General features: G+C 43.1%; 1 protein-coding gene across 1 annotated transcript in view; it reads left to right on the top strand.

Annotated features, from left to right (window-relative positions):
- The window catches only part of meis1b (Meis homeobox 1 b), a 91,599-nt gene extending 74,266 nt beyond the window's left edge, over window positions 1-17,333 (top strand). The window contains exons 10-13 of the mRNA XM_049599984.1: window positions 1,609-1,667; window positions 4,239-4,328; window positions 5,646-5,743; window positions 15,379-17,333. Of these exons, the coding sequence (XP_049455941.1) occupies window positions 1,609-1,667; window positions 4,239-4,328; window positions 5,646-5,704 (208 nt within the window). The 3' untranslated portion in view covers window positions 5,705-5,743; window positions 15,379-17,333. The remainder of the gene's footprint in view (window positions 1-1,608; window positions 1,668-4,238; window positions 4,329-5,645; window positions 5,744-15,378) is intronic.
- The last annotated feature ends 594 nt before the right edge of the window (window positions 17,334-17,927 follow it).

The raw sequence follows: 17,927 nt of genomic DNA, 5'->3' as shown, positions 1-17,927 counted from the left end.
TCCGTCTCTCCCCTCAGATTCCACCTCCACATATTGTAACCAATAGACAACAAAACTGCCAAAGCATGGAGCTCAAAAGTTGATAAGATCCCCGTCGCTTTTTGTTTTTTTCTGAGATCATTTCACCTCACAGAAAGCTCCTCCCGCACCCCTGTCAAATATTAACAATTTTTCTAAAGCAGCTTACAAGATGTAACGGAGCAATTATACAAAAACAATGCAGGGGAACAATTAGGCTGCAAATCACTCTCCCTTTCTGTCGCTATCTGTCTCTGACACTGTGTCTCCTTATTACCCCGCAGCTCTGTCTGTAGAAGGTGATACAGGATAGATAGCGGGCAGACAAAAAGGGTGGAGCCCCATAAAGCAGTTAGAGAAGGAATATTAAAGAGATATAAAGCCATTCACTTATTAGAGGTCAAACAGATGCACCAGCTAGTGTCCTTTTGTTTCTGCTCCTCCTCCTTTCCCTTTCTTTGGACCTCTTAAATGCTCCTTTTTTTTTTCCAGCTTCAGAAGTGTTGCACAACTATTGTTTCGCTAAAGTTCGGCTAATGCTCCACCTTTTAGAGATGAAATAGAAGTGTCCGGTGGGGCAACAGCAGGAACACATAAATCAAGTCAGAAGCCCCAAGAGCCCTCTCTCCTTGGGGTCATTACAGGTCAAAGGGTCATTTCACAAGGGGTTAGGCTGAGCAAGACCAGAACGCTGCCTATGTGTGTGTGTGTGTGTGTGTGTGTGTGTGTGTGGGCGTGAATCTGTGTGAATGGACAGAGGAGTGGGAGAGAGATTAAGAGTGAGTGTGTGTGCAGTTGAGAATGAGTGAGATTTAAATATGAGTAACGCTGTGTGTGTGTGTGCACAATAAATGGTCCGACCGTGTGCTTTTATTGGAGGTCACGGGGTAAAGGGGTTTGTCCAAGCCTGTGTGTACCAAATCCTGCTCCTGTGAAAACACACACGCACACACGGTGACTAAAAAAAGCTCCTGCTGTCACAAAGTAACACATGGTCACCTGTCTTAACAGGGTATCACCCAAAACAATGCCTCTCACCAGTGGCAACGTGACATGTTTCTGTCAGCAACACTTCCCACACCGCCGCCGCTCAAAACCAAGTGTGTTAAACAGTCAGCAATCTCAGCTCGTTGTGAGGTGGAACGTCCCCAACAAAGCGAGATGGGTCGACATGTTTCAAACAGGCAGGGAAAAAATCCCGGTTAAGCCTCGCCCCACAAAGACCCCAGTGTTCAGGCCGATGTGTATAGGCTGAGGCTGTGCAAGTTTATACAAGTCGTGGACTTCTGCATTTTGAAAGACAACTGCGTCGGTTTGTAAGGCTGTTAAGATGTGACTTTTGCTGTGACTCTATTTGGGGCATTAGTGGGGGCTCAGGGTTGCTTAGGGGAGAATCATTTCTCCATATCACTGTTATGGTTAGCAACGAGAAAGAGACTGGTTTGGCAATGTTTTTGTTTTCATGCTGTGTGCCAAGATTTTCAAGGTCTTAGTCAGCAATTTTTGCCTGATCTTGTTTTGAGAAATACTCTGACTGTGTTTCTGTTTCTTTCTCCCTTTTCCTTCCTCCTCCCTCCTTCTGTTCCTCAGGTTCATTAACGCCAGGAGGAGAATAGTCCAGCCCATGATTGACCAGTCAAACCGTGCAGGCAAGTCTCCTATAGTTACTGTATTCAAGTCACGCAGGCGAAAGCCGTCCACACTCCATGCACCCAGAGGCCTCTCAGCTGGTAAATACAGGACTGATGCCCCCCATCCTGGAATGTCCAAAACCTCCAGGGGCTTCCCCCTTCAGTGTCGTGACTGACCACTAAAATTAAGAACCAAAACATTACAACATTAACAGCACCCATTAATCAACTTTGACGTGTCCTTTGGGGTGAGAAACTCTTTATTAATGATAAAATATAATAATTTGGCTGAAAATGAGTTAACGACGAGTGGATTTATTTCCTTAGCCTGTAAACAAAACTAGCTGTGTTCTCAGTAAAGTTTGCTCTTAACCCTTCCTCCCCCCTTTGGCCAGCCAGCCCTTCCTCCCTGGCTCAAACCAAAACATAAAGAGAACTACACCCTACACCCGTTTCTTTTTTTGGGTGACCGTTGTTTGGCTTTTTGGCTCCAGACCTGTTTTTACCCCCCCGCCCCCTCTCGCTCCTTTAAACTCCCCCCCTCAACCCTATTTGCGGCTGTTTCAGGGAGCGAGGGGAGTGAGCGGTCCCCCTGGTGCATGGCTTGGTTTGGACTGCCGTAAACTTTATTACCTGTAATAGGGGTCAGAGGTCAGGGTGGCATTAGGGGCGCAGTAAAGTTCAAAGGCATTCAGTGGGGCCGAGTTCTTGCTTTTGCTTGACTGACCCCCAAACAGCCTGAATCGAAGGTAAGTGGATTTCTATGAGAGCAGAACAATGGAGGCAAGCAAAAAAATAGGAACCCTATCAGGTTTCACTTATCGTTGCTGCTCAGTTATAGGCAGTATTTATTAGATAAAGCATTTAGGGTAGGAGCAGATTCAGAGGCCGCTCAGCAGCTTCAGCCTGGAACTCATTTTGCTCTTTTGATCGTGTGTATAATCAGACATTGATAGAAGCAGCAATTATGTTAAAGGTCACAAACATATCAGTGTTAAGTGCTAAAGTGTCCTTTTCTTTCATAACAAGTCATGATAAGTATTTTCTAAATAGAAAGAGTTTGGTTTCTTAACCTTTGCATTATATGGCAACAATGATTTGGATTTAAACTTATAGACTGAATCACAATGTTTATTCACAATAACTTCTGGGTAGAAACCCCCATGTGGGAAAAAAGAGATCAGGATCAAAGACACCACAGTTTCCCTTGTAGACAAACTTGCCTCAGTTGGTTAATTTTAATTTTTAGCCACCTAAAATAAGACCCACCAAAATAAATCAGTATCAGTTTAAGTGTACGCTGTATTTTTAATATTTTCACAGCTTCACCTTGCTGTCACACAGCCTTTATTATATCAAATTCACCAGACTCCATTGACAAAAACAGCAACTTTTCTCAGCAGAACACTGGAGTTGCTGGTCTACCACAGCCTTGATTGTTTCCCGTGTAAGTTAAAGCACATTAAATATTCAAATATAGTGTACACTTAGACTGATACAGATTTTTTATGATGTTTTGCTATGGCCCCGTCCACAGCAGAATATTACTTAGCTTCAGTGATAACTTCAGCAAAGTAAATAAAACAGGCATAGAAACATCAGCTAGATTGGACCAAAGAGTTTAATTACATATCTTTAAATGTTACTGTTACAGCTGATAATGACAAAACTTCACTATAGGAATAAATTGCCAGTTGTCTACCTGGTAGTGACTGTTGTTAGCGTGACATCATAGTTAAAGGTTTATTGTGTTTTTAAGCACAACATTACAGGATATAGTGACAAACACAATGACCTAAACACAAAAACAACAAAACAAAAGGGGATGTCAGGGTGGTAGCTGAGGTTAAAGCATTTAAGTGTATAGATCATCAAGGCCAATTATGATATCTGTGTTTGCCCTTATTGTTTTAGGGCGTGCTCTATTTATCTCAGCTGATGTACAATCCAAATTTGGTCTTTTATTCAAGGCCAGAATCCAATATGGACGCAATGTGTATCAAATTTGATTGTCTTCTTTGGGTCAGAAAAAGAATTGTTACCATAAATGCTTTGTTACCATAAAAGTCTCGGGTTTGAATATTTCACTCAGCAAATGAAGAGCTGAAACAAGCTGATACACAACATACAGAGTTGAATGCGTGGTGTATATAATAAATGATGATAACAACCTTAAGAAAAAACTGTTAAGTAGTACAGTAAAAATAATTTCATCAACACAGAACTCAGTCTTGTAAAAACGTTTTATTGGCTTTCCATCAGTCGTTGTGTTAACAGTTGTCACGTCATCCAGATGGTTCAGATCTCACCTTGGTGAACCGTAGTGTGTGTTGAACTCTCTCAGTCCGATCCCTATTAGAGCATTTAGACGCATTAAAAGTCTACCGGGGGCTTACAGTGCAGAGCCGGCTGGACAGACACGGAGCAGAATGACGCTGAAACGCAACGGCGGCTCCCTGTGCGTGCACCGGCCAACAGATGATCCCGCTTCGGCCACTGAGCCTTAATTAAAAGCACTAATTGACCACTCCGTCCCCTCCCTCCAATCCCTCTATCCCTCCCTCCCTCTGTCTCCTTCTCCATCCACAGTAAGTCAAGGAGCTCCCTACAATCCAGATGGCCAGCCGATGGGGGGCTTCGTCATGGACGGCCAGCAGCACATGGGAATCAGACCACCTGGTAAGGCTTTCTCTCTGCGTGTCTGTCCCTTTCTTCCCTCATCTTCCTCCTGTCTTTCTTTGCTGTCGTCAGCTCATTTTCGTGCCTTTGCCCTCCTTTTCCTCGCCCTCTTTGCTCCCCGACTCTGTGTGTCTCATACAGTATCTGCCATGTTGCTGGTTTATTCCACCAGCACACTCCATGTCTTTTCTCACACACAAGCACTTAGTGGAAGCTATACGGTCGCTGTGTGGTGGTTTAAGTGTAAGCCGGGCAGTATGTGCACCCTCAAACACAGCGACACACACACACACACACACACACACACACACACACACACTGTATACTCTGCTGCCTCCCCCTCCTTCGACACACAAACCAGAACAGGTGTGGTCAATCACATTACACAACCATCTCCTTCCTCACTCCCACTCCCTTGCTCTCAGTCCCTCTCTCTCACGCCATCAGGTCTAATCCCAGAGTTTGTCCTTAAGCTCCTCTCCTCCTCCTCTATCCCCTGTTTTCTGGGATTCTCTCAAGTCTCTAACCCTATCTCACCCTCCACTCAAAGTCAGCAGGTTTGGATAAACTGTCAGGCTACTTAACCCCCCCCGGCCACCACCACCACCACCCTTCTCCTTCACCACAACTTGCCCTGCCAGATTTAAGCCATCGCGCTCCTCTGCTATGTCGTCTGTCGAGTTAGTTTCACAGAAAAACCATCTCTGGTATTTACCTCAGTGTTTTCCCTTTCAGTCTGCAAACATTTTCCTGGTTACACTCAGTCGCAATAACTTAAAGAAAGCATAACCATTTGTGGTATCTTTAAAGTGGAAACAGACATGCTTTAACTTATATTTGTGAAGTAAACATTGATTGCAAAATGTAACGGCTGTAGGATAGTGACACCATCATCACTTAGACTTGCTTTCACTCTGCAAGTCTGTCTGCCACTGGGTACAATCTCCCGGGAAAATGAAAGCTTAATTTAAGGCAGAAAGGAAGTGCGTAAACCATTGTGCAACCAAAACAGAAAGAGGTAGCACTTTTGTTTTCCCAGCTACCAAAGAGTATCACTATAAGGTCTTTGCAGTTACCAACCCAGAAGCCGAACAACTGAAGTAACCAGGGAAAACAAAATGCTGTATGTCCTGTGTTGCTGGTAGTTGCTAGGCTCTGAGGAAGGCGATCCGGTTGTCTTTGTGACAGCGGCGCCAACAGTAATACCACAAAAAGTTGTCTGTTACCACTTTAAATAAACTGTGACTTCACTTTAAAATGCTTTGACATCTTTTACCATGGTTTTGTGTTTTAATTCACTCCCTGTGTGTTTCTCAGGACCAATGGGTGGAATGGGCATGAACATGGGCATGGAAGGTCAGTGGCACTACATGTAGCCCCGCCCCAGTCCGACCAATCGCAACACAAAGGGGGATGTAAGTACACATGGACACAGATTTATTGAATTCAGTGCAGTAGAGGCATGTTTACAACATTCTGAATGGGGGTCTCAGAGTTAGATATACAGAACAATATTCATGGACAAATTTACAGCAGATCAGTAGGTGCCGATCTGTTTTTGGATTGCGATTTAACGTGTTTCAAAAATGTAATCTCTATTTTGCAAAATAATTATGAAAATATTTACGTTATGGGAGTTTTAATTAGCACAAGTTCTTGTTTTTGCAAACGGCTACAGTCCACACTGATATTGGGAATACTTCTGTACTTTTTTGTGTTTGAATAGTTTTTCCCAGGCGGATTTTTCTCTGTTAGTCTCTCTGTAACTGTTCCACCCTCGGTCTAGTGATAAGAGCCTTTGATCACAACCTTGTAATTCTTTGTGTATGTAATGTGTGTGTGAGTGTGTGTGTAGCTGTTTCGCTGTCTCACATATCCAATAGCTACAGGACGAAACATCCTTCATATCAGGGAGGAGAGGAAAGAAGAGAAGGTTGTCAGGATAAAAAACAAGGCAAAGTGAGGAAGAAAGGCAGAGGGGAGAGATAAAACTACATAGTTTGAACACGTGTGGGTGCATACGATACACAAATAACAGTACTTGATGGTAATCAATGACGCGAACACATTTTGAATGTTTGAGTGACTGAAAATCAAACAATTGTGTAATGTTAAAAGTATATTTTTATGAAACATATTCTTTGTGTGTGTGTGTGTGTGTGTGTGCCAAACAGATAGGAGGAGAAAGAAGGTGAATGGGGCAGAGAGGAAAGAGGAGGAGAGGAGTGATGAGAAGGAAAGAAGGCGGGGACGGGTTGGGACAGGGGAGGTGGGGATGAGATAGGGTGGAGTAGGGGAGTAGGAGGGTGGGGTGGCGTTGGGGGGGGGGGCAGGTAGGACGTTGCCATGGCAACAGACTGATTGGCAAAAATGTAAGCAGTCGTCGCTGGTGCAAGGAGAGGGAGAGAAGTGAGCGCCCCTTAAGTGTCATAAATCTGCTGGGTTGCTGTTGATGCATGAGCCACATTAATACACACACTAACCAGCTAGAGGCCCCCCCACCAACTCCCCCCCTCCTCTCTCTGTCTTTCTAATGCTCGCTCTGTCTCACTCCCTCTTTGTGGTTTTTCTCACTGTCAATTTTCCTCCTATCTCTTTCACACAAACACCTTTTTTCTTCTTCTCTTTAATTCTCTGCCTCTCTCTCTTTCTCTCACCTCCTCTCCTCCCCCCTCTCCCTCCCTCCCTCTCGCCCCAGGGCCAAATAGACTCCCACATAATTCTGGATGTATACAGGCTTGGTGTTGTCACAGTGCACAGTGTGTAGAAAGTGGCTACGGGTCCAATTGTTGTGAGAAAAATCATTGTTTAGTGTGTGTGTCTGTGTTCGTATACCTGTGTGGGTGCATGTATCTCACATACAAACATTCATATGTGAAATACATGCATTTGCACATGTGTGGGTGTGTGCACGCGTACAAACGTGCATGTCTGTCTAACTGTGTATGTGTGTGTACGTATGTGCATGTGTGTGTATGGTAATAGGATTACTCCTGGCACAGGGAGGGGACACAAACTAGTGCAAAATGGAGGAGGTAGCCAGCAGGGTATGGAGCTTAGCTGGGCCTAATTGACTAGATCCAAATTAAATATGCCATCACCAGAGGTGTGACCAATGGATTTGACTTATTCAGTTTACAAAAATAGAGACCATTAACCCTCCACAGAATGCGCGTGCGTGCACGTGCGTGCGGCGATGATAATATTCCGCCCTTGTTTCTGTCACAAATGTCCACGACCAAAGCAAAGACAGAAAATCTCACATCGAATGGCATCTTTCAGGTTTGAAATGCAGGGAGACATGGTAATAGAAAGGCTGTGCTTTCAGAATGAGTCGTGTGTGTGTGTGTGTCTGTGTTTATGTGTGTGAGTGTGTAAACATGAGGGCTGGTTCGCCATGTCCAAGCTGCCTCTTTCCAGCAGCTGCTAGCCTTCCCAGCAGACCTTGCTTTAAACAGCCTCAATTTGCCTGCTGAATCTCGTAATTGGGCCACCAGAGGAATCCTCTGCGAGACGGGCAAAGCACAGAGAGGACGAGTAGACAGCGGAAGAAAAAAGACAGAGAGGGAGAGAGGGGTAGACAGAAAGAGGGAGGGGCGGATGAAGAGATGGCGAGCGAGAGAAGCGTAAACGACAAGAGGGAGGGGGAAGAGGGAGTAAAAGGAGGGAGGAAGGAAGGAAAGAGGAGGAGGGAGGGAAAAAGATAGAAGCTGGGAGAGAGATGGTGACAGAAATATGTCGACTCTTCCTCACCACTAGTCAGTTTTTTACAGCTTCATTAGCTAGCCGTTGCTAGCTGCTAGCTTGCCTCCGTCAAATATTGCTACTTTCCTTTCTAGGTCAATTAAATGTAAGTGATGTCTTATATTCTTTCATGACCAATTAAATTAATAGGTTATTACGGGAGGGGGGGGAACGGTTATCTTATTTGATTACGCGAGCACAGGTTCATTATATTTTATAAGCAATTTTCATTAGCAGAGTTGAGGTTTTGTTACCGCGGGGCTAAATTGAGCGGTTATTGTGCTGGGGAGTGCTGAGCCTTGATACAGAAGGTGTGTCTAGCAGTCACACTGAAACATTAGTTAAAACTAAAGCCAATTAGTCCTGCTTAGTGAAGAGCATTATGCTTTCCACCCAATGATGATTACAGAGCTTATATCCCCTTGCGAAACAATACACCTGTCAGCCGAGATGAAGCCCAGCAAGTGAAGCAGAAGCGAGCTGAGCCTTTGATAGCGACGAGAATGACTCTCGGATGACCCTTACCCCCTTTCCCTTCTTCCTCTCCCCTGCTTTCCCTTTTCCACGAAATTAGCCGGGGGTGGCCCCTGAAAACTGTAATTTTCAGTTTCAGGACAATAGTTATCACAGGGTGGAAGAATTAATTATGGCGCAGAGCGTATGGAATTTTTTCTGGCCCTCCCCGCTCTCAGCTTTTCCCAAAATGTCGGGCAGAACGCTTGAGTGAGCGCTGCCTGTAACCCCTTTGCTGCCAGTCTCGGCTGGAGACCCTTTGTCCCAGGATTCATTGCTCCAATCATTAAGCACAAATTTGTTAACCTTCTGCTGGGGGGTCAAGATCCCTCCTCCACCCCCCCACCCTCTACTTCTCTTTCTGGTGGATGAACTTTTACTATTAACGAACATTGGGGAAAAAACAGGTCCCGATGGGGATTTTGTGCCCCTCGTATTGTCCATGTGAATGTGTGTCCCTGTTGATTTGGCCCCTCTGGAATCCCCCTCGGAGTCTAAGAAAGGAGGCATCCAGCTCAATGTATTGATTGGCTTATTAAGTGAAAAACCTTATTAGCAATGTGTGCTCTTTCAAGCACGCATAGCGTTTATTAGAAACTTGACATGGATTTACACCAGTCATCAGGATGCTCTCGTTAACCAGGGGCACATATGCAAGCAGCAACTTCAAGTAGCAATCCAGCAGATTCGTGATTGTTCTGATTTAACTTTTTTGTAGTAAATGGTCATAGCTGTGGTGTTTAGTCATGTGTTAATCAAAGAGTGACTTGTGCTCTGTGGGTTTGCTGCTGAAGTTTTCTTTCTGTAACTGCAGGAAACATACAACATAATAATTTTCAGAAATTTACATTTCCATACAACTTATTCAGTTGTAATGGATCGCTGCTTTAAGCATGAATCTGGTCTGAGATGCATTAAAGGAACACTCCACACACAAATTGAACATTTGTATATCAATTACTCATTGTGTGTTACTCAAAATTTGGGAGGAAAACTTTGTTTTTCTTGCATACTACCATGGTGAACAGAGAATCCAAAAATGTTTAACTTTCATTCATGAGTTGAAGCAATCATGGTCGGCATTTAACAACAGCAAAACTGTATCAAAACATCCATTTCTGTCACAAACTGTTGTATGCTCAGTAGGGTTGGGTATTGTTAAGATTTTATCGATACTACTACTACTTTTATCGGTACTCTTATCGGTTCTTTTTCATTTCTAAATAATTGCTTTTTAGAAAAATATTAATTCTAAATGAATACATTCAGAACAGGATCACTGAATATTTTAAATAAAACAAATTGATGTTTCTAGAGCAGCAACCGTAATTTTTACAACAGCAGAGTCACTGTGTAAATAATATTCCTGACATCACAATACTGAGAGAAGTCTAGTATTTATCAGTCAGTCCTTCTGTCCTGTGATTCACTGTGTGCAGGTAACATTAGTGCTGGTGTAGAGAGTTGGGGCTGTTTGTCTCAGCCAGCAGCTAAGTTTAAAAGTATTTTAAGATAAGTGTCAAACTAAGTTAGTCTACATACAGACAGCTGTCATTTGAGCTTATTAGTAACAATGTGCTATCAGCCGAACAAGCGTGCTGTCGTTGTGTAAGACATAACGTTAGTGTCGGTGGATGAGAGACTGTGGACGGAGCATATTGAATATCACTGTCTACATGTATTGATAAATTATTGGCTTCTTACTCGCTAAGGTTTAATGTCACTTATAGTAACGAGTGTAGCTGCTGTCAACTTGAGGCATTTTTGAGTAATCTTCACTTTGTTTCCACCACGGCCGCTCGGCTGTTCACCGATTACCGTGTCGGTACTGTTGTTAAATGCGGACCCTGATTACTTCAATTCATGAAGAATGTTCGCCTTTTTTTTAATTCTCCGTTCACAGTGGAGGAATGCATTAAAGAGAGAACGTTTTCCTAAAAAATTTAAGGTAACACACGGTGAGTAATTGAGATATAAATGGTCCTTTTGTGGGTGAAGTATTCCTTTAAAGCCAGCATCGCTAATGGCTCAGCATGTCCTGCCACAGGTTATGTTCCACAATATAAAGGTCACGGGTTTGATGCCATTAGGCGCAGAAAGATATGTAACCATTACCACCTCACTCATTGAAAGGAAGCTAATTGAAACCTGCACAGTTCACATAATAGCTCACCCTTCTCTTCCGCAAGCCGCACCTATTCTCCTCAGTAACCCAGGTGAAAACTGATGGATGAGGGAAATAACAAATGAGGGCCCTTACGTTCACTCCTCTGTTGTCCTCCCGCTGCACCTCATTGTCCTTTTCCCCGCCTGCCTTTGTGTCAACTGTAGTGGCCCTCTTGTGTGTGTGGCAAACGCGTGGACGGGCCCCGGGCGCTCTCAGGTGACGGGCGGCCGCGAGCCTCACTTCTCCTCTTTGGTTTTGACAACAATGGCTGTGGTTCGTCAGCGGTGACTTCCCACCAGCGGAGATGGATGGCAGCTATTGTTGGCTGTAAAGAGAGGAATGTAGGGAGGGAAGAGGGTGAAGATGGATTTCTTTACTTCATATTTCATTGTATGAGGTGGTTTGAGGGCAAATGGCAGGCTACATCAGTTCAAGGGGTTTCAGTTGATACGTAACGTGATGTTAAGATTTTGTGATTAAAGCTTTAAAACAACATTGAATTGTATTTCACATTAATACTAACCTGAAGTAGTTCAACTTGTGCAGTCAGACGCTGACTGTAATCAATCAAATGATAAATCAAAGGCTAATTTTAAGTTTCCTTGTTGTCCAGTTAAACAGATTATCCAGGAAATGTTAAGCGCAGGGCCTCGGTATCACTTCAAGTCGATCATGTGTGTTTGGTCTCTAAGTCCTCTCCTACTGTTAAAGTAGCATTACTGAGGGTGTAGGATTAACTCACTAAACCCTCCAATGCTCTCTCTCCCTCTCTCATACATCCACACAGTCTTAGTGAAGGGCAGGCTCGGGTCTGTATTCTGACCCAGATTAGCACTTTGTTGGGTTTGCAGCAGTTGCCACATACTATACCGCTCCTGCAGGGTCTTATCAGCAGGTCCTGCCATGTTCATGTGCTATCGGCCTGAAAGTGTAACACGAGAGTCTGCTTTCAGAAGTCTGGTGTGATCTATTGTCGTATTTAATGAATGATTAATGACACCTAACTCATTCAACAGTTTTCTTTTGCAGTTAAATGCTCATTGTCTCAGCGGTGGAGACAACATGCCGACTTGCTCAGAGCTTAATAACATTTGCATTACTTTGCACCGGAGTTTTTAATTTGTTCAACTTAATACATTAAGCAAATGTACATATCACTAAGAGAACGCTCGTCAACTCCAAAACATCAGCAATTATCAGCTGACTTTAAATGGGTTTCAACCAGTGGTTCCAACTGATGTGAAGCAGTCCAAAAGTGGGTCACAGGTCCATTCTGAACGGACCTCAAGTGACTCGCAAAAGTGTCAACTATTTTGAATTTCTGTCACAGAGCTTTTATTATGAATAGGGATGCGTGCAATTCAACATCCACCACCTCCCTAGTTGGCACCAGAAATATTAGTCAGCTAAACGATTAAATGTCTGCTTCCACGCTATTTGGCTAAACCAATTCCTGTTTTATTAATTCACGCTTAACTGTCACGCAGCGGCCCGCCACTAGTGGGGGATAATCTGCAAGGTTCAATATGCCCCACATTTGAGAGGCAACTTATTCATTTTAGATGTTATTTTAGAGGCTAACTTTTGACTGAGTTGCCGTCATGTTCACATTCATACAACGCAAAGTGTCTCGTACTTCAGCAGCATTTAAAATCAGACATGTTTAATGCACACAATTTTTTTTGGGACAATGTTTCAAATACTTAACAATAAAGTGTGCTAAATTTTGACTCTTTTCTGAATGTTTTCCTTTTTTTAGACTAGTCTTAATTAAAATCTTAACGAAAATTTTAATTACACAATTTTTTGTTAAGCATTTAAAACACTGTCCCAAAAAATATTGTGTGCATTAAGAGCCCTTTATCACAATCTTCAACAACCATGGCAGATTTTAAATGCCACTGAAGTACGAGACACTTTGTGCTGTGTGGTATGAATGTGAACATGAACTTTCAGGCTCAACATATTGCATTAACTTCCTGAAGCTTTTACCTTCAACAAAGTTAAGTGGAAGCATATCTTGCGAGGTCTTGCGTTATCTTCTCAGACCTGGCGGGATCACAGCGTCTCTGGGTAAACAATGTCAATTTGGGCTATGTGTGGCTAGCACCGCTAGCAGCAGCAGTCGTCATTCCATGCAGGTTAACATCCAAATGCTGGGGTTGAATGTGGTCTCTCCTATTTCCCACTGTGCTGTTTTGAAACTACTCAAGCATTACCGTGGGGAGGGGGGCTGCTGTCTGACGGCTCTGTAGCCCCCATTAGTGGCGGGAGGCTGCATGACAGCTAAGCAGCCTCGTACACGAACACTAATTGGTTTAACCGACTAATATTTCTGGTGTCTACTAGCAAGGGGGCGGATGTTTAATAGTTGAAACGTCTAATCGCGCGCATCCCTAATTATGAAGTGCTGTTTATTGCTGTAGAGTGAGTGAATAACAGACAGCTACTTGACAGAGACAGCAAACTAGCTCGACGACATGGCCAAACACAAGTTTGACATTTGATATACTAAACTGTGTGGACTTTGAACTAATGACTGAGGAGAAATCTGGACCCTGTGAATGGACCAGTTGGAAACCACTGCCATAGAGGACAAAACTGACTGTGTTTATGTACACAAGTTATTCTGGTTTATGCCCTTATTCCAAAACATACAATAGTCCTGTAAGCTGCACATTACAGGACATACATTGAAGTTTTTTGCCGTGATAATTTGACTACTACAAAAAAGGTGATTGTTGTTATTTATGGTGAAATACGTCTGTGGGAAGTTTGGAATTATTCATAAAAAGCAACAGCTCTGACTTGTTCTTCAGAGGCAGCTACAGTACATCATGTTTCATGCTATTTCTATGCATACATCCTGCGGCTATGATGTGTATGAATATCCAAAACCCTGTTGATATCCAAGTCTTTTTTATAATGATTAAAAGTAGGTGTTTTTCTCCTTCCGACCAGAATTGTGTGCTTTTCTTTTGGGCGTGTATTGTTACCCCAGCCTTTCAAACTGTTGGTGAGGTGGTTGGTATAGGCTACAACCATGGATGCATAATCAGAACTCACAGAGCTGGATGTAAACAGGTAAGAGGTCATGTGTAGCAAACTGTGATGAAAACCCTGACTGAGACGCATATTCCCAGTGCCCTGTATACATCTTAAAGGAATGCTCCTAAAAACAGAATAAGACCGGCATATCCTACGTCTTAATCGGAAAATGCTACATTCAGAATAAGGTGCAATTTCTAATATCCAAACAGTTTTCTGAATTTGATACAGGTCACATAAATAGCATACTCCCTTTAGGTATTCTGAAATAGACCTTACTCCAAATGTTGCTTTTTCAGATTGACAAATGTGGGATATGTCATTGTTATTTAGGCTTTAGAAGCATCGGAAGCATTCGGAATATGCATCTCAACTGGGAGTTTTCCCGTAGTTTGCGACACATGGCGTCTTGCATGTTCAAGCGGGATTTATAGTTGTGCGGCAGACCCTAAGCCGTAGCGTACACATGACGCAGATGCCGTTGTGAGCATTTACACTTGTGTGGTGGTGTGTCTAAGTCACTCTGCAGTTACACCTCCAAAACACTAGTCAGCGGTGCAGGTTTCTGTGAAGTGCTGTGAAGTTCAGTTGATTCTACTCACACTTTAAACATGACTTAATAGCGACAATATCAAACACAAGAACACAAATCAGCTTCACTATAACTCGTAGCATTCACAGACAAACACTTGTGTTTATCTGGACACATTTTCCCACAAATACAACCTGCTAACGTTATTAGTACAAGCCTATGGCATTTTACATTGTATAAATTAGCCTAGCGACAAGCGGAGACTTCCTCTGCTCACATGAAGCCAAGATAAATCACACACAAGACCTAAAATGCTTCAGCTTACAAAAATATACAGGAGGTCTGCGTCGCTACAAAGTGTAGTTACATTTCTGGGGAGGTGCACGTCAGGCTAAGCGGGCAGGCAGCTACTTAACAGACTAGCTCAATGACATGGACAAACACAAGTATGATGCTGAACTGATTCAACTCTGTGGACCTTGAACTAGTGACTAAGGAGAAATCTGGACTCCGTGGCTGGACCTGTTGGGTAGAGATGCATGCCCAAAATAAAAGCCCATATTCCCAGTTGGAAGGAGAACCCTACTTTTAAATATTATGAAAGACTTGGATGTCACCAGGCTTTTGGATTTGTGCAGATACGGCAACACTTACCTGTTGAAGAAGGTGACTGAAGGAATTGAAGAAGGAGGCTGTGTTCACACGGTCCAACAATTCCGCCACTGCTTGAAAGCTTTAAACTAAACTGTAAAGAAAAATGAGATACAGTATGTTAGGGCACGTTAATTGGAGTATGCATGGCTGCAAGTAAACAGGAATATTAGTGGAATGTTCATTTAGTTTAGTAGGAATATTACCCTTTTGGAATAAGAATATTTGGAGTATGTAAACGCGGTCAGTGATACTGTCTGGGTAGAAACTTTAAAATGAATGCTCTCTCTGATCAGCCATCGCAGACTCTAAAGTCTGTTGGCCAAAGGCAAACTCTCATTTACGTGATGCAAGCCTGACCATTGATTAACCATTTTGATCTTCTCTTTCCTCAGAACTGCAGGGCAATCCAGGGGATCACCTGTCTCACAGAAGCCTACGGAGCATGGGAACGGGACTCCTTGAATTCCTGACGAAGACAACCAACAGCAACCCTTCTGTCCACCTCCAAGACCCCACGACATTTTATTTGGCTGATATCTGCAACATGGAAATCCTCCATGACTGCCTACAACCCTTATCTATGTATTCAGCAACGGTGATGCACAGAAGATCAAACTATGTCCTACCCAGATGACCCCTCCCTGTCCCGACAGACCCCTGCTTCCTCTCTGGTGGACACTAGACTTCGCCCCCTTGCCACTGCCCACTAGGTTCTCATGGATTCCTCCATTACAAGTGATTGTGATTGCGATTGCGAGCATAGACGACACACGAGAGAGACACACTGTGTCCTTTGACTGTACCTTCGGTGAATGCAGCACCTGGTGATATATTCTAGACTCTTTGGCAAACAAGAGACTTCCTGTGAAGAGCACTCCACTCTTTGGGACGATGGAATTGGACCAAGGAGAAGCCAATGTCTGTATCTGACAGGACACTAACAAAGCAAAAGAGGTGCCCTTTAAAAAATATAGTGGATTGAAACATGGAAGGAGGGAAAGCAAGAGAAAAGAAATTAAAAGTATAACTATATCAACCCCTAGCTTGGGAAGCAAGTGGAGAAAGAAAATATACTGTATACTGTTGTAAAATTACGCTGGACTCTCACAAGAACTGGGAATTTAAGTATTGTAAATGCTATTGTATTGTTCTGCATATTATGTTGTTTCTAATAGATTTTTTAAAAAAAGGATGTGAACTTTTTTCTCTTTTTTTCTGATTTCTTTCCACACTATGTGTGTGCCGTCTCTCCATCAAATTTGACCTCCTGCCCCCTTCCTCCCTCCATTGAATCACAATGCATTTTTAAAAGAAAAAAAAAGTGAATAAATGGACAATTCGATCAGTTTGTCATTTCTCAAAGGCCTTTCTTTTTTTAAACATACAGTGCACACAGCCCATCCACGTACACGGAGGGAGCAACTAACTTGTGTTACTGTTGCTGTATCTACATCCTGTACACTCTAATTTGGATTTTTAGAAAACATTTTCATAACAGCTGACTATATGCTCCTCTACATGAAAAGCTCTTATTGGTATAAATAATTCTCTGCACATTTGGGGGTCGTGAAACTCTTAACTCATTGGATCTACTCCAAACACAACGACACAGAGCTAAACACAGTTTCTGAGAAGCTAACAGTTTTGGACATACAAATGCCATTGTCCAATTCATCATTTTATCCATTTTACACTCTGTTCACATGAGGACAGATACGTTATGTTGGGGCTAACATCATGACAGGCTAACAAACATGCTGCAGAACCTCTGCTAATTCCCACAAACAATCTAAAAAAGTCACGGCGGGTGGGAAACTACAAGTGTGTGTCCCGCAAACATGCTGTTTCCTGTTTTGCTCCATGTGTGTCTGTGATTGAGGGCCTCTGAACGTCTATTCCAGTGTCCTATTGATGTGTTTTATGTCACAAGGCCGTGCACTTGCCTAGCCAATGGATTCTCTCCCCCCCCTCAATGTTTGATGCAGCCTGATAACAGGGAGAGGCAGAAGCTATGGGAAAACACCATTTATACCACAGTCAATTCATTTTGATTTAACCCAATGATGTAATGCTGATCAGCAGACAGGAGAGAATGTAAAAGTCACTGTGTGTGTGTGTGTGTGTGTGGCGGTACATATGTGAGGACGAACATGTGTGTGTGTGTGTGTGTGTGTGCATAAGTGCTTGTGTGGGTTATCAATGCATCCATTATCCATTGCTTCAAACATGTATTACGCACATCTTTAAGATTCCTTTGAAGACAAGTCATGTTTCTTATGCTTTTACTTTGAAGGGTATATATGTACATCTGTGTTGTAAATAAATACTTTTTGTTCAAATAACAGAACTCATAACTAGTCACATTATATTCCTACACGCAGATATGACATATAAGAACATATATGACAAATAATTTAAGGAAAAACCCTGCAAGTGAACTAGGCACAAACATGTTTTCATGTCCATTGAGGGAAAAAAAAGCAGCGGTCCATTTATACTTAAAGAAACATGCACTTAAGTCAACCTTCCTCCCATTGCTGTGGATAATGTGCAGCTAATGCATGCGTTCTGCTGTAATTTTCTCACACATGGAGAAGGGAAGCGAGGAGAGAGGGTCTCAGCGAGAAAGCGAATTATCCTTCATTTAGCATTAAAATTCATTTAGGTAAAATTGCTACAAACATGTAAATGGGGAGATTAGTTCTCCCTCACGCCTTGTTGCCCGCAGTCAAAGGGCTCCGCTTGAAGCCCAGCGCTCTGCAGCCGACGCTGTCTCCGGGAAACACTGCACTTCAGGAGGCAGAGGCAGAGCCGACAGAGGAGAAGAGACGAGAGGAGCCGAGCGAGTTTTGTCTAATTGATACATTTCGGAGAGCAGCCCTGAATCCCAAAGTCAGTGTCTTGGTTTTTTTTTTTTTTCCAGCCCGAACAAGAGAGAGTC

This window comes from Epinephelus fuscoguttatus, linkage group LG16, assembly GCF_011397635.1.
Source record: "Epinephelus fuscoguttatus linkage group LG16, E.fuscoguttatus.final_Chr_v1".
NCBI classification, from domain to species: Eukaryota; Metazoa; Chordata; class Actinopteri; order Perciformes; family Serranidae; genus Epinephelus; species Epinephelus fuscoguttatus.
This window is presented reverse-complemented; position numbering and strand designations above follow the sequence as displayed.